General features: G+C 51.3%; 1 protein-coding gene across 1 annotated transcript in view; it reads right to left on the reverse strand.

Annotated features, from left to right (window-relative positions):
• Nucleotides 1-365: 365 nt before the first annotated feature.
• Nucleotides 366-25,439, reverse strand: part of MROH2A (maestro heat like repeat family member 2A) — a 55,941-nt gene continuing 30,867 nt past the window's right edge. Inside the window, exons 22-42 of the mRNA XM_032277848.1 lie at nt 24,138-24,290; nt 22,497-22,619; nt 21,456-21,535; nt 19,639-19,747; nt 18,757-18,852; nt 16,535-16,639; nt 15,315-15,438; nt 14,724-14,842; nt 14,042-14,194; nt 13,469-13,623; nt 11,292-11,451; nt 11,019-11,212; nt 10,559-10,696; nt 9,914-10,028; nt 4,873-5,022; nt 4,576-4,758; nt 3,872-4,027; nt 2,219-2,350; nt 1,484-1,586; nt 1,107-1,172; nt 366-644 (exon numbers count right to left, since the gene is read on the reverse strand). Of these exons, the coding sequence (XP_032133739.1) occupies nt 523-644; nt 1,107-1,172; nt 1,484-1,586; nt 2,219-2,350; nt 3,872-4,027; nt 4,576-4,758; nt 4,873-5,022; nt 9,914-10,028; nt 10,559-10,696; nt 11,019-11,212; nt 11,292-11,451; nt 13,469-13,623; nt 14,042-14,194; nt 14,724-14,842; nt 15,315-15,438; nt 16,535-16,639; nt 18,757-18,852; nt 19,639-19,747; nt 21,456-21,535; nt 22,497-22,619; nt 24,138-24,290 (2,736 nt within the window). The 3' untranslated portion in view covers nt 366-522. The remainder of the gene's footprint in view (nt 645-1,106; nt 1,173-1,483; nt 1,587-2,218; nt 2,351-3,871; nt 4,028-4,575; nt 4,759-4,872; nt 5,023-9,913; nt 10,029-10,558; nt 10,697-11,018; nt 11,213-11,291; nt 11,452-13,468; nt 13,624-14,041; nt 14,195-14,723; nt 14,843-15,314; nt 15,439-16,534; nt 16,640-18,756; nt 18,853-19,638; nt 19,748-21,455; nt 21,536-22,496; nt 22,620-24,137; nt 24,291-25,439) is intronic.

Here is a 25,439-nt window from a genome sequence, read left to right on the forward strand (position 1 = left end):
CCTCCATACTTGATGCACACCCACCCTCCTGTGCCACTGCAGCACTTCCACCCTGGCTGCAGTCCTCCCTCTGATGTGTGTTGTGGTCAGGTGCCTTTCCCTTTAAGAAGGGTCTCTGGAGGCAGACTGGACACGCTAGGCCTCCCTTTGCCGCTTGGCACAGTGCCTGGCCTGAGGCACACTGTCAGCCTGTGAACTGGGGGTGAACTACGAGTGAAGAAGCAAAGCTAGTTTCCGACTCTTTGAGGCAAGGGTCTGTCAGACACACGTACTGGTGGGAGCAGGGGTGAATCTCATTAAGGCTGAAGTTCCCTTTGCCTCACTGTCCTGGTTCTGGGCTACCACCACCTTACAGTCAAGCCTGCACTCCAATGGCAGTGGAGGTTTATTTCAATGGAAGAAAGAAAAGGATAGTAATTATTTCACAATGTTTTTCCTACAAACTAAACTTCTTACAAACGACATCGATAAGGGCTTGCATTTGGCACTAAGAAGACAGTTTACATCTTACATTTGGACCACCTAGGACATTCCTTCGGGTGAAGCCAGAAGCCTGTGCTGACTACAGCTATCCAGGACTTTGAGCGTCTCCAGGGCTGCCTGCCTGACCTCAGGATCCGGGTCCAGCTGTAGTTCCTGGAGGGCTGAGAGGGAACACAAAGAGGGAAGGCTTAGGCCCCTCCCAGTCAGGACCACGTGGGCAGCGATTGCAGGTGAGGGCGCAGAAGGTGGGCAGGGGCAGACGGGGAAGCTTCCTGCATGGGAAACCAGAAGACTGCAGGTGGAGCTCTGCACACACAGTGCAGCTCTCAGGGCTTCAGTGACCACCCTCCCAGGGACAGAAATCACCCACAGAACCTGATAGCAACATCAGGGCAAAAGCATTTCATAAGACGCTATAAATGGGAAAAACAGCCCGGGGATGAACAGCTGTTCTGGAAAGGCCTCCCCAGGTGCATTTCTCTCTCTCTTGCCTGGTTACACTCCCACCCCCAAAAACCCCACAGCAAAGGGTCCTCTGGCTCTTCCCTTGAGCCTGTTTCTCTAAGCTCCCCTAGTTAGTTGGTGAGTCGTGGACTCGAGATGTAACACACTCCGCTACTTACAATTCCGCAATGCTGGGATGTCCAGCTTTTTCAGATAATGTGTGGACATCTGCTTCATAATGATTCCTGAAATGATAGCCAAAGAAATGCTCATCACGCGAATATGAGGTCAGCAGGCAAGTCGTTCTGTGGCCCTCCCTGTAAGATACTTGGTTTATGTTATGAGAACACTGATGAAGGATTTTGTTGAGCCCAGGTTGGCAAGAAGGAAGCCGAAATCAAAGCAGGATAGAAGGCGCAGTGCAGGACTTAGACCTTTGCTCTGGCCCCAGCTCTGCCACATGCCTCCCTCCCATGACCCACCCTCCCCCAAGTCCCAGGGTGGACCAGATGGCTTTCAAAGTCCATCTTGAGCCAGGAGATACCCATCTGCTCACCTGCCAAGTTGCAAGCAGCGATTCTGATCCTTGACAAGCTATTTTTAACATAGACCATTGTTTCTAGCAAGAAGCTGTAAAGAACAGCTGGCTTTTTCTGAGACTGCAAAAAGTAAGTGACACACACAGCTTTGGAGGATGAGACCCTGACAATGGGCTGTCATTCACCAAGAGTATCCCATCACCAAGATGCATTAGAGAAGGAAAGCGACCATCCCAGCACCACACAGCAGATGAGTAGCTGGCAAGTGAAGGACCATCGGCCCCTGTTGCATTTTACACGTCACATCTGACCAGAGAACCTGTGTTGTCCAGCACAGTAGCCACAAGCCACATGTAACCCTGGAGCACTTCCAGTGTGGCTGGTCTGAATTCAGTGTAAAGTGCCCCCCTGGGTTTTAAGATGGTACCCCCAAAGTTGTGAAATACCACAATAATCGTTTTTTATATTGATTACATGTTGAAATAATCATGTTTTAGTTATCTGGGTGAAATGAAATAATTAAAATTTGTTTCACCTCTGCACTTTTCTGGATGTGTCTACTAAAAGAAACAGGCAGCTGAAATAGGCACGTGGCTTGCCTTCTATCTGCTGCACAGTGCTGGTCTCGACATTGCACGTGTGGAAGGTCAACGTAGGGCCCCGAGAAAGCAAGCTGTGGCATCTCGACCACCCCAACTCCAAGCCCGTGTGTGGCCACCTGGGACGGACCGGTTCCCCTTTGGCTTTCTCACCAGGATGGAGCACATGGTTGTCTGGAAAACAGTCATCTTGTCATCGGTAGTGGTATCACATGGCCGTGAAGGACACTCCAGGGACTTCCAGCCCCAGAAGTGCACACACTGAAACATGGTAGCCATGCAGGCCTGCAGGACACAGGACGGCCGCAGAGGCATCAGCCAGGCCAGGGTGGGCAGCCCTGGAAAATCCTCACCAAGCCAAAGAAGGGCAGGGCTGGTGGCTCCTGGGAGGCCACCTGGGACCTGAGCCCCTCCAGCTTGAACATGACTGCATGTGCATTTATAAAAGGCCACTTGGGGGCAGATGCAGCCCCACCTGTCACCTCAGCCAGCACCTTCATGCCCTCAGCAGCCCCGCCTGGGACCCAGCCCTCAATGGGATCAGAGGTGGGAGCCTGGCTTGAGCAGGCAGGACGGGGCACGTGTCCTCACCTCCCAGGCCCAGTCCACCACCTCCTGCCTTGTCACCAAGCCTGCTGGCCCCAGCTTCTGGAGACATCAGGGCAGGAAGACAAAATGCTTCTGCCTCGGTAGCCCTTCCTTCACTCTTGGTCACCCTTGCTGGGTGTGCCCTGGTTCCTTCCCTGAAGCTCGCCCCACCCCACTGGACAGCCGTCGATAAAACATGGAAGAACAGTGTGAGCTGAAGACAGAGGGTGGTGAGGACTGGCAAGGAAAAGCAGCCTCTGAGTGGTGACACTGTGCCCAGGGTTGCCAGGGACACTGTGGCAGAGCCGGGAAGCTGGGCTGGTGGGTGCAAAGCCCAGGTCTAGGGAGCATGCCTCTCAATACCGCTCAGTGCCTATAAGGGCCACCTGGAAATGGCAGCTCCCACAGTGACAGGGTTGAAGGAACCTGTCCTGTGACTCAGCGCTGGGGTCTAAGGCACCTGCTGAAAAGGGCCATTGAATTTCTTTCATGTGGGGCCAGCTGCATCCCAAGGCTTAGGCAAGGGCAGAACCTCCCCAAATCAGCCACTCCCCACCTCCCCACCTCCCGACCCCACACTCCAAGTCTGTAGGAAGGGACTAGGGAGAGAAGAGGGCGGTCAAGCTCATGGGCTGTGCAGGGAGTGAGGAACCTGCGGACAGCGACCACTGCTGCCCCCAGCCAGCCAGGGTTAGTCTGAGAGGCACCAGCTCAATGAGAAGACTCATTTGCTAACAAATCCATCCTCCCTCTCCCTCCTCCTGCCCCAAAGCAAAAGAGGAGCTGAGCCTCGGAGAGGGAGAAGCCAGGCCCGCCCCCAACCCATACTCTTAGCTGCCCCCAACATGGGCCTGCCCCACAGGAGCAGGGAGTGGACAGGACCACTTTGGGGTATTTTAAGTCCTAATACCCAAAAGTGACCTGCCAGTTACAGAATCCACTAGAAGAAAGGGTTTGGGCAGAGAAGGGCTATAGGCAGCTACCACCCCGTGCCTCCTGACGTGGGCTGAGACTGCCTATGATAGTCTGTAGGCAGTCTCTAGTGGCTCTGCAGGTCATCTCAGATGGCCTCGCTTCTCAGCCTGTGTGAGGGTAGTGGGGATCTCAGACTGAGGCACAGAAAAGCCTGCAGCTCACCGAGCCAGCAGACCCAAGGATCTGTTTCCTTGAGGGACAATGGGCCCCAGACCGGGACACAAAGCCCAGGGCACGTCTTACTTGGGCTGAGTCGGAGCAGGGGTCCTGGGAGTGCAGCAGGAGGGGGATCCAGGCCTTCTTCACCTCCCCTTTGAAGAAATGCTTCTTGGACATCCCGACCACCCTTGCCAGCTTCCCAAAGAGGACAAAGGCTTTCAGACGCAGCAGTTCGCTCTCCTGTGGCCGGGATGGACACGGGCTGATGTGCAGGCAGCAGGACGCCTGGTGAAACCCCAGCTGTTCCCCGAGGAACACCCAATGCGTTGGCCCCTGCAGACCCTTCTGGATCATTCCATCAGGGTGGAGTCTCTCCTTTGGCGGGAATCACGTAGCCCTCAGGGGGCTGGGCGTTGCTCTGGTCTTTGTGCCCACCTCTTCCCTGGGAGAGGGCTTGTGCGGGATCCAAGTGCACAGCCCTGCCTGGCAGAGGCCCAGTGTGACGCAGGTGCCCTGGGGGTATTCGTAGGTGCAAGGAGTAAAAGAGGGACACCCGTCCCCCTTAGCAGGGCTGCAGGGACCCAGGAACCCTCACTCGACAGCACTGATTCTCTGGAACTTAGAAGAAAACCTTTTATCTCACAAGATCCCGTGATCAGCCAGTCGCTACCTTGGTGCCCAGCAGGAACCCCGGCTCTTCCTGCTCTAGAGCCCACCTCTTCCTTAGGGTCTGAGAAATGCCCACTCCTTCACCGGGCGAGCTCAGGGAGGCTCTCATCCGGACTCACGTTGTCAAAGAAGATCCTGCACCGCTCAGAGATGGCGTCGAAAGAGGACCCCACATCCCGCTCTCGGAGCTCTGCCAGGATCTTGGTCAGGGCATCCATACCCTCAGCAGTCACACTGGTGCTCGTGGGCTCCCTCAGGGGGACCAGGCACTTCTCCAGCAAGACCTTCCGGTACTGCTTCACCTGGAGGGGCATGGGCAACCCCCAGCCTGCACCCTCACTCCGAGGCTGACCGAAGCCCCCAGCCTGCACCGTCAGCTCCAGGGACCTGGGCCCAGGGACAGGTGCACACGGTACCTTCTTGGGGGCACCCAGGGCCATGTTGCCAAGGGCACGCAGGGACAGCACCCGCAGGGCCTCGTCCTCCTCCTGGTCGGCCCCCTTCTCCAGCAGCACCACCGCTGGCTTCAGCAGCTTCTCCTGGTACAGAACCGGGTCGCTCATGAACTGGAACGGAGGACAAGTGTCAGTTATCCCCAGGGCAGGCTCTTTGTCAGCAGCAATGACGCAGCAGGACATGGGAGGAGAGGAGGCTCTGTGAGCAGAAGGCCCTGAGAACCTCTGTTTCCTTGTCCATAAAAAGAGGATGATGCTAGTAACTGCCTCAGAGTCTTTGTGGGGACTTAACAAGGACATATGTGAGGAATGCTAGATAAGTGGTACCTATATGGAGATATAAGTGGTACCTATATGGATGTATAAGTGGTACCTATATGGAGATATAAGTGGTACCTATATGGATGTATAAGTGGTACCTATATGGAGGTATAAGTGGTACCTATATGGAGGTATAAGTGGTACCTATATGGATGTATAAGTGGTACCTATATGGATGTATAAGTGGTACCTATATGGATGTATAAGTGGTACCTATATGGATATATTCATCCGTTATTTTTTCAGTTAGCATAACAGCCAGTCAAATGCAAGAGCCACACCCACCCCCACCTGAACAGAAATGCACGAAAGGCATGAATTTCACTCATTCAGGAGAGTTACTATTGACCTAGTACTCCAAGTGCCAAAACCTCAGGCCTTTGAGAACTCCCTGGTACGCGTGTGTGTGCATGTGTGTGTGTGCATGTGTATGTGTGCATGTGTGTATACATGTGTGTGCATGTAAGAACCTGAGTATGTTTGAAAGAGGCCTGAAAAGAAAACTGAACACCAAATTGGTGAGTCCAGGGACAGGAGAAGTGAGAGTCTATTGACGGTTGCTACATCCAGCTCCTTAGCCCCCATTAGGCGCAACTGCTTGAAGCTTCCAAATGTTTTGTCTCCACCTCAGTCCACCTCCAGCCACCCCAGACACCAACACCAGCAATCACAGGAGCTTCCTACAGCACTTCAGTTTATTTACACATTTACTGAGCACCTATTCAGGGCCAGGCAGAGCAGTGAACACAACTATCACAACCAAGTTTAAACGCTCTTCAGGGTAAACTCCTGGAGAGTAAATCCCTACACGATTGTTAGCAAGCATTAAAAAAATCACGTATAATCCAGCCCTATGGAATTTGAAGAATTTAAATAGCTTGTTTCTTAAAAGCTGAACCTAATTTTTTTCTTTAAAAAAATTTTTTAATTTAATTTTGGGGTACATGTGCAGGAAGCGCAGGTTTGTTACATAGGTAGACATGTGTCACAGTGGTTCGCTCCACCTAGCAAGCCATCGCCGAGGTATTAAGCCCAGCACGCATTAGCTATTTTCCCTAACACTCTGCCTTTCCCCACTCCACCCCCAACAGGCCCCAGTGTGTGTCGGTCCCCTCCCTGCGTCCATATGATCTCGTTGTTCAGCTCCCACTTATAAGTGAGAACATGTGGTGTTTGGTTTTTCTGTTCCTGCATTAGTTTGCTGAGGATAATGACTTCCAGCTTCATCCATGTCCCTGCAAAGGACATGATCTCATTCCTTTTTATGACTGCATAGTATTCCATGGTGTATATGCACCACATTTTCTTTATCCAGTGTATCATTGATGGGCATTTGGGATGATTTCATGTCGTTGGCCACTGTGAATAGTGCTGCAATGAACATATGCATGCACGTATCTTTGATATTCCTTTGGGTATATGCCCAGTAATGGGATTGCTGGGTCAAATGGTATTTCTGGTTCTAGATCTTTGAGGAATCACCACACTGTCTTCCACAATGGCTGAACTAATTTACATTCCCACCAACAGTGTAAGAGTGTTCCTATTTCTCTGCAACCTTGCTAGCATCTACTGTTTCCTGACTTTTTAATAATGGCCATTCTGACTGGCATGACATGGTATCTCACTGTGGTTTTGATTTGCATTTATCTAATGATCAGTGACGTTTAGCTTTTCTAAATGTTTGTTGGCTGCATAATGTCTTCTTTTGAGAAGGGTCTGTTCAGGTCCTTTGCCTACTTTTTAACGGGGTTGTTTTTGTTGTTTTGTTGTAAATTTGTTTGAGGTCCTTGTAGATTCTGGATATTAGACCTTTGTTGAATGGATAAATTGCAAAGATTTTCTCCCACTCTGTAGGCTGCCTGTTCACTCTGATGATAGTTTCTTTTGCTGTGCAGAAGCTCTTTAGTTTAATTAGATCCCAACTGTCAATTTTTGCTTTTGTTGCAATTGCTTTTGGTGATTTCATCATGAAATATTTGTCCATGCCCATGTCCTGAATGTTATTGCCTAGATTTTGTCCTAAGGTTTTTATAGTTTTGGGTTTTACATTTGAGTCTTTAATCCATCTTGAGTTAATTTTTTTGTATAAGGTGTGAGGAAGGGGCCCACTTTCAATTTTCTGCAAATGGATAGCCAGTTCTCCCAGCACCATTAAATAAGGAATCCTTTCTCCATTGCTTGTTTTTGTCGGGTTTGTCGAAGATCAGATGATTGTGGATGTGCAGTCTTATTTCTGAGTTCTCCATTCTGTTCCATTGGTCTATGTGTCTGTTATTGTACCAGTACTATGCTGTTTTGGATACTGTAGCCTTACAGGATAGTTTAAAGTCCAGTAGGGCATTGCCTCCAGCTTTGTTCTTTTTGCTTAGGATTGTCTTGGCTATACAGGCTGAATTCTATAAGAAATACAAAGAGGAGCTTATACCATTTCTCCTGAAACTATTCCAAACCATTGAAAAGGAGGGACACCTCCCTAACTCATTCTATGACGCCAGCATCATCCTGATACCAAAACCAGGCAGAGATACAAAAAAAAGAAAAAAGAAAAGAAAACTTCAAACCAATATCCCTGATGAATATTGATACAAAAATTCTCAATAAAATACTGGCAAACTGAATCCAGCACCACATCAAAAAGCTTATCCACCACGACCAAGTAGGCTTCATTCCCAGGATGCAAGGCTAGTTCAACACATGTAAGTCAACAAACGTAATTCATCAGATAAACAGATCTAAAGACACAACCACATGATTATCTCAATAGACAGAGAAAAGGCCTTCAATAAAATACAACATCCCTTCATGTTAAAAACATCCAACAAACTAGGTATTGAAGGAACATACTTCAAAATAATAAGAATCATTTATGACAAACCCACAGCCAATATCATGCTGAACTGGCAAAAGCTGGAAGCATTCCCTTTAAAAACCAGCACAAAACAAGGATGCCCTCTCTCACCACTCCTACTCAATATAGTATTGGAAGTTCTGGCCAGGGCAATCAAGCAAGAGAAAGAAATAAAAGGTATTTGAATAGGAAAGGAGGAAGTGAAAATGTCTTTGTTTGCAGATGATATGATCCTATATCTAGAAAACCCCATTGTCTCAGCCCAAAAACTTCTTAAGCTGATAAACAACTTCAACAAAGTCTCAGGATACAAAATCAATCCACAGAAGTCACAAGTACTTCTATACACTAACAACAGGCAAGCAGAGAGCCAAATCAGGAATGAACTCCCATTCACAATTGCTACAAAGAGAATAAAATACCTAGGAATACAGTTAACAAGGGAAGTGAGGGACCTCTTCAAGGAGAACTACAAACCTCTGCTCAAAGAAACCAGAGAGGCCACAAAGAAATGGAAAAAATATCCCATGTTCATGGATAGGAGGAATCAATATTATGAAAACGACCATACTACCCCAAGTAATTTATAGATTCAATGCTATTCCTATTAAACTACCATTGACATTCTTCACAGAATTAGAACAAAGCTATTTTAAAATTCATATGGAACAAAAAAAGCCAAACCTAATTTTTAAACAGCCATAATTAGCAAGCATTTAATGAGCACTTACCTCCCAAGCAAGCAATGTGTATACAGTCTTATCACATTTAACTCTCAACCAAGGCCTGAAAAGAAGGCACTGCTTTCCGCAGTTTGGCAGATGAAGAGGCTGAAGCTCAGAGACACTAAGTAACTTCATCGCCAGCCAATCAGCAGCTGAGCGGAAGCTCTTAGCCAGGCCCTTGGATTCCAGCACCTGGTCCTGGCCCTGCGTGGCTTCTAGCCACTGAAAATTCTAAACCCAGACACATCAAAGGCCAGGTCCTGGGTGAGACAACAAGGGAGTGCTTCTCCTTCTCATCATTTTGAAGATTTACAGAGGCCTGAACACAGGGCGGGGCCTGAAGAACCTATAAAAGCTTAGCGAGTACCTCCCAGGTTGGTCCTGTACTTCCAGGAGTTTTTGTACAGCCCACTGCCAACACTCATTTTCCCATTTTTAAATGTTGGGGAAAAGAAATCTAGAGAAGAACATTTCATGGCACATGAAAATTCCACAAAGTTTAAATTCCAGTGTCCATCAATACGGTTTTGTTGACACTGTCATGCCCACTGGTTAATGCAGTGGCTGTGGCTGCTTTCCTGCTACAGCGGAGTTGGCCACAAAGCCAAAAATACTAATTTATGTCTCAGCCCTTTACAGAAAACGCTGGCCAGCCCCTGGTCTGGGCTGTGGTTGGTTCCTAGGGTGCAGTGGGCATCATTGCCCTTAGGACACTCCAACACTTGCCCTGAAATACGGTTGCTGGGCCCTGCCGTCTGCCTGGCAGCACCCCTTGGCCTCTCTGAGACCTCCTACAGGAAACCTGTCCCAGCGAGAGCCCAGGTGCCCTCCCTGGGCCCCCTGAGTGGCTATGCTTGTTAGGTCACACATCAGTTTGCTGCCATGCTGCAGGGCTCGGGCGGTATCTCAGCCTGTGTTTCCTGCAGGGCCCGCGCTGCACGACTCATATGATGGATGAATGAAGGAGCAGATGAGAGAATGAGCCCTCAAAGGAGGGGTGCTCGCCTGTTCCCCTGACTCCCATGCCTTGGAGATGAGCCATCCCCAGAAGAATCCAGGGACCCCATCCCCTCCACTCGCACCACGCCCGCACCCGGTGCCTCACTTCCACGCAGGCCGCCGTGCTGCTGATGCGGCAGCTCAGGACTTCAGAGTCCATGCCCCTGAGCACCAGCTCCGCCAGCCTCTGCCTGTGGCCCTCCACATGCTGCATGCACAACCTGCAGAGGAGAGACAGTGCCAGGCCGCAGAGGCAGCCCCACCCTGCCTGACATTTGCCAAGAGCTGGGCCAGACCATGCCAGCGCCTGGTGCCTGCTGGCAGGATAACACTGGGCAAGATGTCCTAACATCTCTGGGTTTCCCCCTCCTCTTCCTGGGGTTGGTTGAGGTTGTCAGTGAACCACTCAATGTCTCTATCTCCTTTTTACAAAGGGGATAGAGGGTGGCTCCTGAGTGGCTAGGACCCTGGAAGTAACTCCCATCTCTGGCCTGCTCCAGACCCTGTGTGGCCCTGGGGGGCAAGCCCTCCTCTCTCTGGTCTCATCTGCTCTGAGCAGGAAGGGTTTGAATAAAAGGTTCTCATTGCCTGGCACACCACTGCCATCCTAGACTCACAGGTTGACGTGGCAATTCCCCAAGAAAGAAGTCATTCAGACAGGACTGGACCATGTCCTCGCAAGGAGCCCTTCCATCCAGCAAGGGGGTTCCTCTGCAGGTCCCCCTGCCACCCCATGGGAGCCAGGGCCCACCTGGCCAGCAGGCTCACGCCCTCCAGGAACGTCCCGCCGCCCCGCAGGAGGCCCCACACCGCCTGCTCTTCCAGGGCACGCGCCAGGGGCTGGTTCCTGACTCTCTTGAACAAGAGCTGCATGGACTTGATGGTGACCCTGGAGGGAGGTGGGGGCTTGTGATGCGCTGCCCTGCTGGGAGCGCATGGCCTGGGGAGGCTGCTGCAATCTGTGAAGTGGGGCCCCAGTGCCCATGGGGCCCAGCCCAAGGGGCTGAGGGGAAGGTCCAGGGAGACAGTGGATCTGCAAACTCTGAAAACCACACCTTGCTGGACACTCATGAGAAAGGCATCCTAAGATCAGCTCCCACCAGGAGGAGACAAAGAGAACCCTTCAGTGGAGTCCAGTGGCAACTAAGGGACAGCCTGTGGCTACACCCAGCCCAGGCCTGCTGCCTAGCACCCACCGCCCTTGAGAGCACCTTTGCAGGTTCATCTCCTCAGACAGAGGTGCGGTGTGGACCAGCCTCCATGTCTTCAGGACCGGCGAGGCGGCCTCTGGTTGGTGGCTGCTGCCAAGCTGCAGCAGGAGGGTGTAGATGAGGTCAGGGAGGAAGTCTGGGAGGTTGTCGTTCTCATCCAGCTTCTCAATGAGAAGGTGGATGGTGCACAGGGTCTGCAGAGAGAACGTCCAGGGCATCGGGCTCCTACCTAGAGACCCTCGAGGAGCCTTGGGGCCTGTGCCTGCAACTCACCATCAGGGGGTCCACCGCAGCCATGCGCCAGATGTCAGCCTTGGAGGTGGCATCGACCCTGGGGCTGAGCCGTGACTGCAGCCGGCCCATCAGGCTGTGGAGCACGGTCCGGGCGAAGGGCACGTTCTCCGACATGGCCAGCCACACCTCTGCCAGGTGGCTAACCAAAGTCAGGGCATAAGGACTGTGAGTTTTTTGGCATGTGCCCTGGCAGGTAAAAATCCCTTTCAACCCCTCAGCAGCCCCCTAAGTAGAGGTTGGACTCTGGGGGCTGAAACTCAGGGAGGTGGAGGCAGCCGTCAAAGTTTGTGTACTTAGAACCCAGGACCCTGACGCTACACTCAGCTCCCTTTCTCTGCATGGGCTCACGGTACCTTTGGGAAAGCCATGGGCCCTGTGGAAGCCCCAGCTCCACTGCGAGGTGACCACCGAGGCCCCACCTGTTCGGTGACTTTACAGACATGTCCCACACTACCTCCCAGTGCCCAATTTGCATCAGGTTGGTTGTCGGCAGCTTTCGGATTATCACCTGAACTGCCTAATACATCTTTGAGGAAGGTATTTTTATCTCCATATTCCACCGAAGAGGAAAGTGAGGCTTGCAGCAGTCAGGCCACCTGCAAAACTACAGTTGGAAAAGGGCCTTCCTAGTTTCCAAGTCCAAGCCCATGACCCTGCTGAGAAGGGAGGTCCCCCAGGATAGGTGCAGAGGCACAAACAGCAGGGCATCTGGGAGGTTCTGAAAGGCTAATGCGAGTCTAACAAGTCTAAATATAATTTAGCAAGGTTAAGCTGAACAGAGACATGTTAACTGACTATCTGGACCCACAAAGCCAAATGCACGAGAGCAGGGTGGTGAGTTTGGGTCTGCGGGGAGATGTGGCTGGAGGCCCAGGGACAGGAATAAATCGGGGGGCACAGTGCACTCATCAGCACCCACTGCAAGGAAGCCATGGGGTGCAAGGAAACACGAAGGGGCACCTCAGTCCTACGATGGCAAGAAACAACTACCAATAATGACACAGTCCTGGAAGACGACCCCAGGCTCTGGAATGCAGCTAGCCGACACCCTCATCACAGGCTGTGAGACCCTGAACAGAAAGCCCAGCTAAGCTATGCCTTGATGCCTGGGCCATGGGTGTTGTTCGAAGCTTCTAAGTGGGTGGTACCTTGTTATGCAGCAATAGCAAGCCAATACAGATTTGGCAAGCTAAGTGGAAACCAGTGTGACGTGGCCACCAACCATGCCAGCCTGACCCAGGGCACACCACCCCTTACCCCACCCAGCTCTGCATCATGAGCCACTGAGCCTCATTCAGTCACGAAATCTGCACCACCCTCCCAGCTGGACCCACGGCAGGCCTACTCTTACGAGAAGCGGCTCCAAGGTGGAGCCACGCCTGCATCTCACGAAGGTCAGCCATTGTGGCTCTGGGTCCAGGGCCTGTTTTAAAAACTCTTTTCTCTGTTCCAAGCCTCTTACTTAGCACGGCATCTCCTTACCTCCCTGCACCAGCACAGGCTCCACAGCTCTGGGGATGACTGCCTAGCTCTTTCTGGGCCCTCCCAGGTGAATTCTGGTACCACCCAGACTCCCCATGTGTAGGGAGACTGTGCCCAGTGGCCTGTGCCGTCAGGCTATAGCACACACAGGAGCTCTGCGCTGCTGGCAGAGAAACACCAGTAAAGACGGGATCGCTTTGCATCACTCACGGCCACCTCCGGGGCTGGAGGTTGGGCCATTCTTCCCTTGGAGACCAGGACAAGTCACTTCCCCTCTTGGGATACATTGTGAAAGGATCAGGGACAGCTTGGAGTATCTCCTGGGCTTGCTCAGGCCTTGGAGCCACATCCTGCAGCCGATCTGCCACAGCTGTGTTCGCAGGGCAGGGAAGAGCTGCTATGGGAGACACAACTCCATAGACACTGTCCCTGCAGGGAAATCAGGACATGTGGGGAGCTACGGGTCCAGATTCCAGCTCCATGTGGTGACGCTCTACAAGTCTGAGCTCTGTGTCAGTGGCTTATCAGAGGCAAGCCCCTCCTCTAGGAGGTACAAACAGGTAAAGGGCTTCGACCTCGTTCAGGGTGGGGCAAGGTATTACCCCAGGCTCCAGGCTTCTGGGACATGGTCCAAATGACACAGGAGGCCAGGGCCGCCTCCTCCAGGCACCCACCTCTCCATGGGCAGAGGCTGCCTCAGGAGTGGTGTGAGGATGGTCTCCCGGTGGTGGTGTGCCAGCAGCAGGATGCCTTCAATGAGAAGGCGCCGCACCTCCGGGTGGTCCACCGCCGGCAGGTGCACCAGGATGGCTCCCAGGATCTCAGCCACCTAGGGAGGGGCGGGGCATCATGGGGGCAGCCCAGGTCCCCATGGCCTCCTGCACTAACCCCATGACATGCCCCTGCTCCAGGGGCTCTGGCCCAGTTGGACAATGAGCAGGTTAAACCCCCAGCACCCTCTCCAGCGCATCCTCTGGTCTGCCTGGAACTCACTTGCAGTGCAGGAGGTGGTGTGCTCTGGGGAGGAGAGCCTTGACCTCCGGGTCAGCATGCACTTAACTCACCAGGCTACCTTCAACACGCTTCTTTCTAGCTCTAGAACTCTGTTTCCTCCTCCTCTTTAGCAGCCAGGAGTTAGAGGAGGCATTCTCAGCAAGTGCTGGTGAGGCCCTCGCCCTTCCCTCTCATCTGGGCACACCGGGCAGCCCCAGCCCCAGCCTCTGGTGGCCCTGCCATGGCTCTGCCACCTTGTCTTCCAGCTCCTTGGCCCACATCTGGAGGAAGGTGCCTATCCAGGTTACAGAGGCCTTGTCGTGCTGCAGGTCCATGGCTCCAATGTTCTCGCAGAGCTTCTGGATGAGCGAGACCACTTCATCACAGTTAAACTCCGTGCAGACCACCTAGTAGCAGAGAGGGTGACTCCCTGTCCTCCCCTGCCACTCCATGACTACGGACACCCTTCCTCCCCTGTCCCACCTCATGCCCCACTCCAGGCTCCCATCCTTTCTCAGACCATGGCCACGGCCTCCTCCTGGGCTGAGTCAGAAGGGGCCTGGTCACCCTCTTTGGGTGGCTCCAGGCATTTCCATTCATCACTGTGCCATCAGGCTGCCCGTGTGCCCACACCACGTGCAGGGCCTGTCCAGATCATTCCCATGGCCCTTTCCACATTCAGTGTGGCACATCATGGGGACAGGAAGAAGACAGCAAAGCAGATTAAGCACCTACTGTGTGCCGGAGACATAGCAGGGACCTGACATACTTGCAGGCCCTTTCAACACAGATGGGAGGAGTTGGGCCAAAGGCTGTGGAAGCTGAGACCCCAGAGAACTTGGGCTGTGCGGCGAGCCCAGGAAGGCCCCCCTCCCCAGGAGACGCTGAGAGCACTGAGACCAGCCCAGCAGCCCAGACAGGCTCCCTGGCTGTCACCTTGGCGATTCTGGAGGATGCACAGAAGATCTTCTCCATGTCCGTGCCCCAGAGGTCCTCCTTACATTTCTCAAGCTCCTTTTCCTTGGAAGGGCCCCACAAGGAGCTGGTCTGGCTTGCTGTCGGGAATACAACTTCAGAAATAACCAACAGGGACAAAGGGCCTGGCTACCCCGCCTTCGTGGCAACCTCCTGCCCTGGCTTTGCAGGCCTGAGGGCCCTTGCCTGTGGCGGCCTCTGCCCACGCCACCTCTACGCCCGCTCAGATGCCTGCTCTCCCCTGAGCTCAGCTCTGGCCAGCTCTGTCCCATGCTTGGCATCTGGGAGCCCACTTTCTTCCAGCCAGGCCCTCAATGCCCAGCACTTGCCCTCTGTGGGTCAATCTGGGCTAATGAATCTCTCTTAGAAGCTTCCATGGACTGTTGGTCAGCTCTCCCCTCACTGCTCCCTCTGGTGGTCACCTTTGTTTCTCTCCATGCCTGCCGGCACAGAGGCCATACTTCCCCCCAGGGCAGGCCACAGTCCACACTCCTGGAGTCAGCCCTCTCTCCCTCCCAGAAGGCCTGGCCCTCATGTCCTGCCCTCTCATACCGTGAAGATCCAGCAGGCTGGACAGGACATTCATTGAGGCCATGCGGGTTCTTTGATGGGCATCACAGGTGCACGGGGCGATGAGCCCGACCATTGTGCCAAACTGCCCCAGCTTCAGGGGGATCTGAGGATCAGGAGACCAAGGGGCTCATACCTCTGTGCCCTCACGCACACCTGGGGCTGCCCAGGGGCAACATAAAGGGCGACTTGAGAGGACAAAACCTGCTCTGAAAACACCCATTTGGGGAAGGGGAGGCTGCCACTGCCTGTCCCATGTCCACACGTCAGCCTCCCCTGCCCACAGCTGGGCCCCTGGAGGCTAAGCAGCCTGGATCTGTGGGTCCCAGCTCAGAATGAGCTCTGACTCAGCTCTGCTCAGCTCACCACTCTGAACTTGGGCCCAGTTGTTCCTATAATGGACGCTGGGGATCAGAGCTTCCCGTTCCCTAGCTGAGCGGCCTGGGCAGGGAACTCTGCCTCTTGGTCTCACGTTTCCTGTCTGCATAGTGTCGGTAATGATGGCACCTCCTCTTGCAGGGAATGTTGTGGGATCCCAGGTAATGCCCTCCACACAGCCTCTGGCCTCACATGTTATTGAGTGTTGGTCTTGGCCCCTGCCTCACAACCTCTCTCCAGGTGCCCAGGACCAGGGTCCTGCCCAGCCCACTTCTCTCCCTGCACCTCCTAAGACCTGACGCCCATCGCTGCACCCCAGCCCCTGATTCCATCATCCTCCTGCCACAGCCATCCTGAGGACAAGACAGTCAAAGAGCAGGGAGCCAAAAAATGTAGAAAATTAAGTCTTGTCAGGCTGTGTCAGATGGTCAATCAGTAAAAACACTGCATTGTTCTAGACATTGTAAGGATTGTGATGCTCATCAAGCTTTGCAAAATTTATGATTTTGCAGCACTTGATTTTCTCAAATAGTCACTTTCCTAACCAATGTGGGATTCATAACTCTGTACCTTTTTTTCTTAAAAAGGGCTCTTGCCACTCCAGGAGCCACAGGCCCCACGAAGCCTGGAGTTCTGCCAACCTCAGTCCCATCCTCTCCCTTCCTGACCCAGCCCAGGGCACCAGGTCATCGCAGCCTCTCCCAAGGGACTCTTCAGGGACAGAACTTGATTTCAAAAGTGTTCCCTCATCTCCCAGATAGAGACAGGAGTTTTTCTGTGAATGTCAGAGTGGCAGGCTGGGGGTTGGGGCTTCCTGGACTCACACAGACACCAGTGCTGTGGACATAGATCCGCGTGAGGTAGAGATGGAGGCTCATGGCCTTTTCCCGCTCCCATTCTTTCTCTGACAGGATCCACTTTTCCAGGAGCTATGGGTAGATCCCAGAACACAAAAGTGGGTTTTAAAATCCTGGGACCAGCCCCTTCCTGGCCAGTTTTTGGCCCCCTCACCCTCCCACTCAGATCAATTTTCAATGTTTCCTTATGGGTCTAGACAGTCCCCACCATGAAGGGAGATGAGGCTGTGGGCAGGGAGAGAGCATCCCCATCCCCAGCATCCTCACCAGGATGGTGCCTGGCTGTTGCATTTGTCCTGGCTCCAAATGTCTGCCTATAATGAAGGGCCAGGAGCACAACCCACCCTGCACTCCAGATGGCCCCAGAGTCCATTCTGATATAAAAGTTCATTTCAGAGCAAATCACATTACCACAGATAAACAGGTTCTTGTCATCACAGGGTCAGTTAATCAACCAGACATAACAATCCTACATGTTTATGCACCTAATAACATAGCTAAATAATACATGAAGAAAAAAATGAAAGAACTGAAAGGAGAAGTAAACAAATTCACACTGTTAGTCAGAGATTTCAGTGCCTCTTTCTCAATAATTGATAGAACAAAAAGACAGAAAATCAAAACAGATATAGAAAACCCCAAAAAATACTACTAAACAACTTGGCCTAATAAATGTTTTGAAACATTACACTTAACAACAGCAAAATATTTTTCAAATACATGTGAAATATTTTCCAAGACAGATGGTATCTGGGCAACAATTTAAAAGGATTTAAAATACGGGATTTAGACCACACACGTGACTCATGCCTGTGATACCAGCACTTTGGGAGGCCAAGGCGAATGGATCACCTGAGGTCAGGCATTCAAGACCACGCTGCCCAACATGGTGAAATCCTGTCTCCACTAAAAATACAAAAAATTTCCGGGGTGTGATGGCAGGTGCCTTTAATCCTAGCTACTCAGGAGGCTAAGGCAGGAGCATCACTTGAACCTGGGAGGCGAAGGTTGCAGTGAGCTGAGATTGTGCCACTGCACTCCAGCCTGGGCGACAAGAGCAAAAGTCCATCTCAAAAAAAATATATAGATGGATAGATAGATAGATAGATAGATATGAATGAGACTTAAAGTATGCCAACAGACAATGCAGTTAAATTAGGAATCCAAACCAGAAAGATTCTGGAAAACCCCTAAATATTTGAAAATTGCTAAATAACTTGAAGGTCAAAGAAGAAATCATAAGGGAAATTAAAAATGTGTTTTGAACTGAAATAAAATTAGAAGACAATGTATCAAAATCTGTGAGATGCAGCAAAAAAAAAAAGAGTAAAATCTAGAGACTTACATTATCTGATCCAGATTTCAAGGCTTATTATAATATTACAGTAATCAAGACAGTGCGGTATTGGTGTACCACAGGAAAACACATCAATGGAGCCAAGTAAGTGTTCATATACCCACATGTACAAGGCCTTTGATTTTCAACAAAGATGCAAAGGTAGTTCAATGGGAAAAGGGCAGTCTCTTCAACAAAGGGTGATGAAACAATTGGCTATCCATGTGCAAAAAAGTGAAATAAACTTTGACCCGTACCTCAAACCATACAAAAATAAACTCAAAATATATCATAGACCTAATCATAAAACCTGAAAATACAAAACTTCTGGAAGAAAACACAGGAGAAAATCTTTGGAAGATTTCTTAGATTTGACACCAAATGCATGATCCATAAAAGAAAAAAAAAAAGATAAATTAGACGTCCTCAAAACTAAAAACTTCTGCTCATTAAAGGATATTGGGAAATCAATAAAAAGGCCACAGACTAGGAGAAAATATTTGCAAATCACGTATCTGATGGACTGTATCCAGAATATGTAAAACATCTAAAAGTGTCCATAAAAAGAAACTAAACAACCCAATTTTTACCTAACCCACCTTCAAAAGTGCCAAGGTTATGAAAGACAAAGAAAGACTGTAAAGGTGTTCCAGATGAAAGAAGGACAGAGACCTGACAGCTAGATGCAGTGCCTAATCTGGATTGGATCCTGATCCAAATCCTGATCCATTTCCTCTGATCCTGGATCAGAGGATGTATCATGTGCTCTCCTGTTTCCCATAGTCTGGCCCTCAGGACAGCTTCTGGGGAGGAGTGGCCATCCCTGGCTCTGGCCCACTGCCACACAACTCACCTGCACCATCTCCTGCAGCCCCTTGGGGTCCAGCTGCCTCTGCAGGAGGCTCTCCATCAGCTGCTCCAGGGCACTTAGGGCTTTTGCATACAGGGTCTACAGCCAAGATGGAGAAAGAGATAGGTGGCAATGTGGGGCACCAACAATCCACCTCCCTGTGGGCAGTCTAGGCCAGGGAGGGGTCTGGCAGTCATCCACTAACTTCGCTCAATCTGAGCTCTTGACACTCATTTTCTCATGTGAAGTACAAGACAACTATTTAAGAGGAATTCACTTTACAAAGCAGGAAACTGAACTCCTGGAGCCCAGTTCTGATTCTTCATCTAGGTACAGGCCCTTGAGGCAGGGATGGCTACCTGTCCACAGAGGATTCCTTCTCCTCTTCCACAAGTCCTCAGGGAAACAGCCATCCCATCAGGGACTACATTTCCCAGGACTCCTTGCATGGGTGGAGCCATGTGACTGTGTTTCAGCCAATAGAAGGGGGGCAAAATGGCTCCCAAGTCTCCCCTAGACTTTCTTTTTCTTCTCTCTAGGCTAGGTATCAATTCCCATTGATTGGGACCTTGGGATTCATGCCCTGAGGATGGGCAGGTCGTCTCCGCCAGCCTGGGTTCCTGAATAATTGCATGAAGCAGCTCCACTTCCACTCCCATTGACAATTGGACTTTACTTGACGCGGGTGATAAATAAACTTTTATCTTGTTGACCCACTGAGACTTCAGGGTTTATCTGTTACAGCAGCTAGCATTACCTTATGTTTACTGATAGAGCTCGATACACTCTGCTGCCTCCAAATGCTTGAGGGTGGTTCAGGAAGGTGGACTTTCAGCATTGCCCATGTTAATGTTAACTTCCAGGTCCTGACCCAGAGGGACCTACCTTAATGGACTCATTGTCCTCTCCTGGGAGTTGGAGAGAAATTACAGAATGTATGCTGATATCCATCAGCTCACTGTTTTCCTCTGTGGAGTAGAAAGGCTTCAGCTTGCTGGAGAAAGAAGCAGTAACGAGAGAGGAGTGGTCTCTGGGGAGGTGAGCTTCTGCTGCACCACTGCCCAGTCTGGGCATGGAGACACATCCTAGAAGAGGAACAGACTGACTTCTCCAGTTGGAGGCTTTGGCATGCATCCCTCCCCAGGGACCCTGGCTCTGCCAAGTAACCAGTGTCGACTCTTGCCTGTGATTGAAGGGGAGACACGGGGGTCCAAGGCCATCTCTCCTATCTGCTGTTGCCTACTCTGAACCTGTTAATCTCCTGCTCAGAAACAGTCCATTGCTCCTTGATAACTACAACCATGGAATCTGCCCCCAGAAGCTGGTGCTAGTCCAGGGGTTTTCAACGGTAATGCTTGGACTAGCAGCAGCAGCAGCAGCAGTAGTTTCAGTTTGGAGTTTACGATAAACACAAATTCTATGGCCCCACCCAAGACCTACTGAATCAAAAATTCTGGTGGTGGATTGCAGCCATCTGTGTTTTGATAAACCCTCCAGAGGTGGTTGCTAGTGATTGGTGTGTGCTAGCTCATTCTCCTTCCAGCCCCTTCATCAATAGTTCTCAAGCTTGGTGCATATAAGAGCCGCCTTGAGAATTTTTTAAGGATCCTCAGGGACCATGTCCAAGCCTCACGACCTGGAGTGGGACCTGGATATCCATACTGTTAAAAGTTCCTCTTGAGTTCTATCATGCCCCAGAGTTGAGAGCCACCATCCTCCTTTAACTTTAAACTGCTGTTCCCCCAAAGGATATTGTATTGCACTCTCCTGGGAAGCCCCAAGCACAGTCATTCTGCTTAAGCCCAGGTCAAAAGTCAAATGCCAACTCTGCACCAAGCCTTTTCGTAACTCCCTTTGTATAAACTGAGTTGCATTTTGTTAGTAGCCCCTTTTTTCGTCTCAGATATTTTTTATGCCAGTGTGTGTGAGTTTACCTGCAAACATAGTCCTCTTAGTCAGCTCTGAGCTACAATTCTGTTTGTATTTATCTGTCTTATCTCTAAGTCCCTAAAAGGCTGGGCCTAGGTCTTACGTATCACGGTGTCCCTTCAGTAGTCAGCATATAACTGTGCTTAGTTGATGTTCATGACATTTATTTAAAAATCTGCCTGTTTGATGCAGCTTAAAGCAATATATAATTCTGCTGTGAGCCTAAGTAAGGAATCTTCCCCTAGAGGTGAGGTATTCCTAGAGGTGACTCAAACACTTTAAATACCAATTTTATAAATCCATAACTTCTTACCCTTTCCCCCTCCCCACCAATGGATTGACATCTCCAAGAAGGCACATCTTAGGCATTGGATCCCTTAGTATGAATGGTATCAACAAATAGTTGACTGAGCCCTTCAACTCATTGACTGAGCCTGACTCATCTTGAAGGATGCCTGCAATGCTCTTCAGTGTTATCACTGTTATTTCACTCAAAATATCCCCAACCAACTGAAGAGCAGCCCACCCACATGCCATAAATCCAAGGAGAAGCAGGATTTTCAACTTGAAATCCTGCTGAGAATTATAGGAAGGAGTGGCCGAGGCTGACCCCCATCTTCTAGGCTGGCCCATTGCCCGGGGAGCCACCAATGAGACCCCTGCTACGGAGGCAGGCGAGGAAAAAGGAGGTGCAACCCCTGAAGGAGAACCAAGGATTGGTCTTGAACTCCTCCCTACCCCTTGGGATGGGATGCGGGCGGGGCCCAGCTGACCTCAGGTGAGAGAGGGCCTCCATCGCCAAGGCTCGCACTGGAGAAACCAGGTTGTTGGTCGGCTCCGCCTCGAGGACCGCCTGTCCAACACAAGCAGGGGTGGTGGCATTTGGTGACCATGATGGTGGCAGCACTCCCCAGTGTTAGCCCAGGGAAGACCTGGCACTTCGCAAAGCACTCTAGCATCCCACATCTCTTTCTTTTTAGGGCCATTTGGCTTTTGGCATCTTAGGGGAGGCAGCAGAGTAGGAGCGGGGCCCAAGGTGGGCCCGGGCTCCCAGCTCGGGTTGCTCATCTACTTGCTGTGTGCCCCTGGGCCAGCCCTCGCCCTGCCTGAGCCCAAGTCCCTTCTCTGTAAAACAAGACCTGGAGACCCATTTTACAGGGCTGCTCCAGGCTAGCATGAAAGCACAGGTTGAAAGCTCCTGGCCAGAGTGAGAGCCAAGTCAGTCCCATTTTCTGCTCATTGCCTTCTGTTCCGCCTACACCTCATGTCCCTCAAGGGCCACTTCCAGCACAACCCAGGCAGCTTTGAGGGGCCAAGGCACTGGCAATGACATGGGTGGGGAGGTCTGGGACGAAGGACATTGGCAGCCCCACAGGCTCCACCAGCCTTTGGACAGTGGACATTTTTTTTGTCTTATATCCCTACATGCATCCTTCAGAGCTTCACTCTAAGCCCTGCTTCCAGCAGACCCCTGCCCCTAAAACCCTCCAACAGGGAAACAGTGAAGCTACAGCTAAGCCAGCCCCGGGGACCTCTGTCTATCAGGCCTGAACCAGCTGCCCTGGGCACTGCAGGACCCAAAACAGTCGGAATCTCCCAACCTGGTTTCCAGATCATTGACTGGCTATGAAACCCTTTATCAGATACAAAAATGATTCTGAGAACTCCTACAGTTAGGTCAAAACAGAGCCAAGACAGATAAGGGTTTCAGAGAACTCTGCAGATACCCTCAGGAACTTTGAAAACCTCTCACTGCAGGGAGTTAGACCCCAAAACCAGGACCCAGGGCCAACGAAGGGCCCCACCCAGCTTACCACTATGATGCTAGTCAGAGTCGTCTTCTGGGCAAACTGAAAGTCCTCCAGGTCCTTGATGTTGTTGATGGCCTTGGTAACCTGCACAACACTCTTTATGAAGGCCATTTTGAGACAGACATCCTGTTCCCAGAAGAGGAAAAGGAGAGAGAGGATGTTTGTGAGCAGCCCCAGAAGAATCCAAGCTGCAGCCTCTGCTTCTGGGCTCCTTTTGCTCTGAAGAAAGAGTTCAATGTTGAATGCTCTGAGAGATGGCCAGCCTCCCTCTGTCCTTCAACCACACGAATGGAGCACCTGCCACATGGCAGGGCCACAGGCACATGGCAGGGATATGAGGTGAGGTGCAGCACCTGGGTCCACACGTGATATGGTTTGGCTGTGTTCCCATTCAAATCTCAACTTGAATTATATCTCCCAGAATTCCGATGTGTTGTGGGAGGGACCCAGAGGGCAGTAATTGAATCATGGGATCCAGTCTTTCCCATGCTATTCTCATGATAGTGAATAAGTCTCATGAGATCTGATGGGTTTATCAGGAGTTTCCACTTTTGCTTCTTCCTCATTTTTCTCTGGCCACCACCATGTAGGAAGTGCCTTTCATCTCCTGCCATGATTCTGAGGCCTCCCCAGCCATGTGGAACTCTAAGTCCAATTAAACCTCTTTTTGTTTCCAGTTTCAGGTATACCGTTAGCAGCAGCATTAAAATGAATTAACACATCATGGAAGATGCCACCTCCCCAAGTATCCCTAGGGCAGCAAAGCAGCTCAGGGGCTGCCTTCAGTGACCAAGGGCCCTGAGCCCTATGTGTCGCCATAGAGGCAGGATAGGTTATTGAGGAAACATTTGCTTTTACATGGATGAACCTTGAGGACATTATGCTAAATGAAATAAGCCAGACACACAAGGACAACTGTCATATGATTGCACTTAGATGAGGTATCTGGACTAGTCAAAGCCACACAGACAGAAAGAGGAAAGGTGGTTGCCAGGGCTGGAGGGAGAAGGGAATGTGGAGTTGGTGCTGAATGGATATAGGATTTCAGTTTTGCAAAATGAAGAATCCTGGAGATGGATGGCAGCGACGGTTGCGCAATGTGAATGTACCTCATGCCACTGAACTACACATACACTTAAAAATGGTTATGATGATAAACTATGTTATGTGTATTTTGCCACAGATTTTAAAAACACTTTTTGCTTTATTCTCTGTGTTTTCCCCTCCTTGCCATTCCAAGTAGATAGCCAGTCCCTCTGCATGTTTTTGAAGACAACTCTACCTCTTGTTCCTTATGAAAGGGTCTGGGTCAATGTTAGGGAGGGCCAGAGGTGGGAGAAGAGGGAGTGGGAGAGGCTGGAAAGAGGTGGAGTTCATCTTGTAGCTTCTGGGGACCCCGCCCAGCACTCTGGGGAAAGGGTGGTCTTCACCTCGTGCCACCCCATCTGCATGACACCAAAGCACAGAGAATGGCACATTTGGGCACAATGGGCTTCCCACATGCTGAGCATCAGGTAGGACACCTGGATGTCCCTTGAGTAGGATGTCCCCTGGGTAGGGATGCGGGTGTCCAGAGAGTGGCAGAGGGCTACTCCCCACCAGCCTGGCCCCGAAGACATCCCTCCAGGCAGCAGATGGGGCTACCTGGCAGCTGCTGACGTAGTGGTGAATGATCTTAGCGGTGATGGGGCTGTCCACGAGGTTGAGGAGCATCTGGGGGTGGCAGTAGGAGGCCACACAGCTGTACATCACCATGAGGGCACTCTTCACCGTCTCCCGCCTCCAGGGGTGGTCCTTCTACAAGGCCAAAGAGAAGAAGAACCACTGGGGGCAGCAGGGGCCACTGCAGATGCAGGTGGTGGTCTCTGGCCACATGACCAAAGGATCCATCAAATCAGGTGGTGGTGCTTCACCTGTTTTCTGACTGCCTGAAGTGCTCATCACTTTTTCATGCATTCATGCATTTACTCAATGCATCTTTATTGAGCATCTACTAGACACCAGGCACTGGGCATGCAGTAGGGAGCAAGACAGGCCAGGGCCATAGATGCCCGAACCACCCATCTGCTGTGGGGGAAGGTACTCATGTAAGCATCGATAAACAGAGGCTGCTTGCACACCTCATACCTTCACTTCCGGGCACTGGCTACAGGCCAGGTACACACGAGGCTGGAAATCCAATGGGAACCGACAGCCTCCACCTTGTCCTCATGGTGCTCACACCCTCAGAACAATGTCTGACTGGGAGGAGATATTGGAGGCCACCAAACCCACTGTGGATGGGGAGCCGGGGCCCCAATGCCCCCCACCCCCAGGCTGAGTAGAAATCCAGATGTCAGGTCCTCTTTGCAGAGAAGCTGGGACGAAGCCTAGGACACTCTCCATTCTCTCCATCCAAACAACCAGACCCCAGGGCAAGGGTTCCAGGTCAAGGGCAAAGCCTGAGGCATGGGCAATGGCTTCAGATGGTTTCCCACTAGGATCTCAGCCAGTCGGTGAGACCATCCCCTGTAGCAGGGAGGGGCAGCTTTCAGAGGATGGGGCCATGGGCTGTCTGGGTCCAAATCCGGGCTTCACCACTGAACCAGCCACATGCCTATGGACAAGCTTCAGTGTTCTCACCCTGCAATGGCGGGCTAGAGCCCCTCCATCCCACCACCGTCCATTCACTGAGGCAGAGCTCCTAGTGCCAAGCACCCACCGAGCACTACTTGAACTGCTTCTTCAGATCCTGTGGGTCTGCATGGAGCCTGGGACTCTGCATTTCCCCAATCAGCACCCAGGGAGCCCCTGCTGTCAGTCTGAAACCCCCCCCCAACACTGCTATGAGTAGTAAGCAGCTGGGACTCCGTGACAGTATCTGGGTCCTGGAAAGGCCCACCCTGCATTTTTAAGATGATCCAATAGCAAAAGCTCTGTCCAGGAGGTCTCAGTCTAAGACAATAT

Source organism: Sapajus apella, unplaced genomic scaffold, assembly GCF_009761245.1.
Source record: "Sapajus apella isolate SASKATOON/1434 unplaced genomic scaffold, GSC_monkey_1.0 scaffold10, whole genome shotgun sequence".
In the NCBI taxonomy this organism is placed as follows: Eukaryota; Metazoa; Chordata; class Mammalia; order Primates; family Cebidae; genus Sapajus; species Sapajus apella.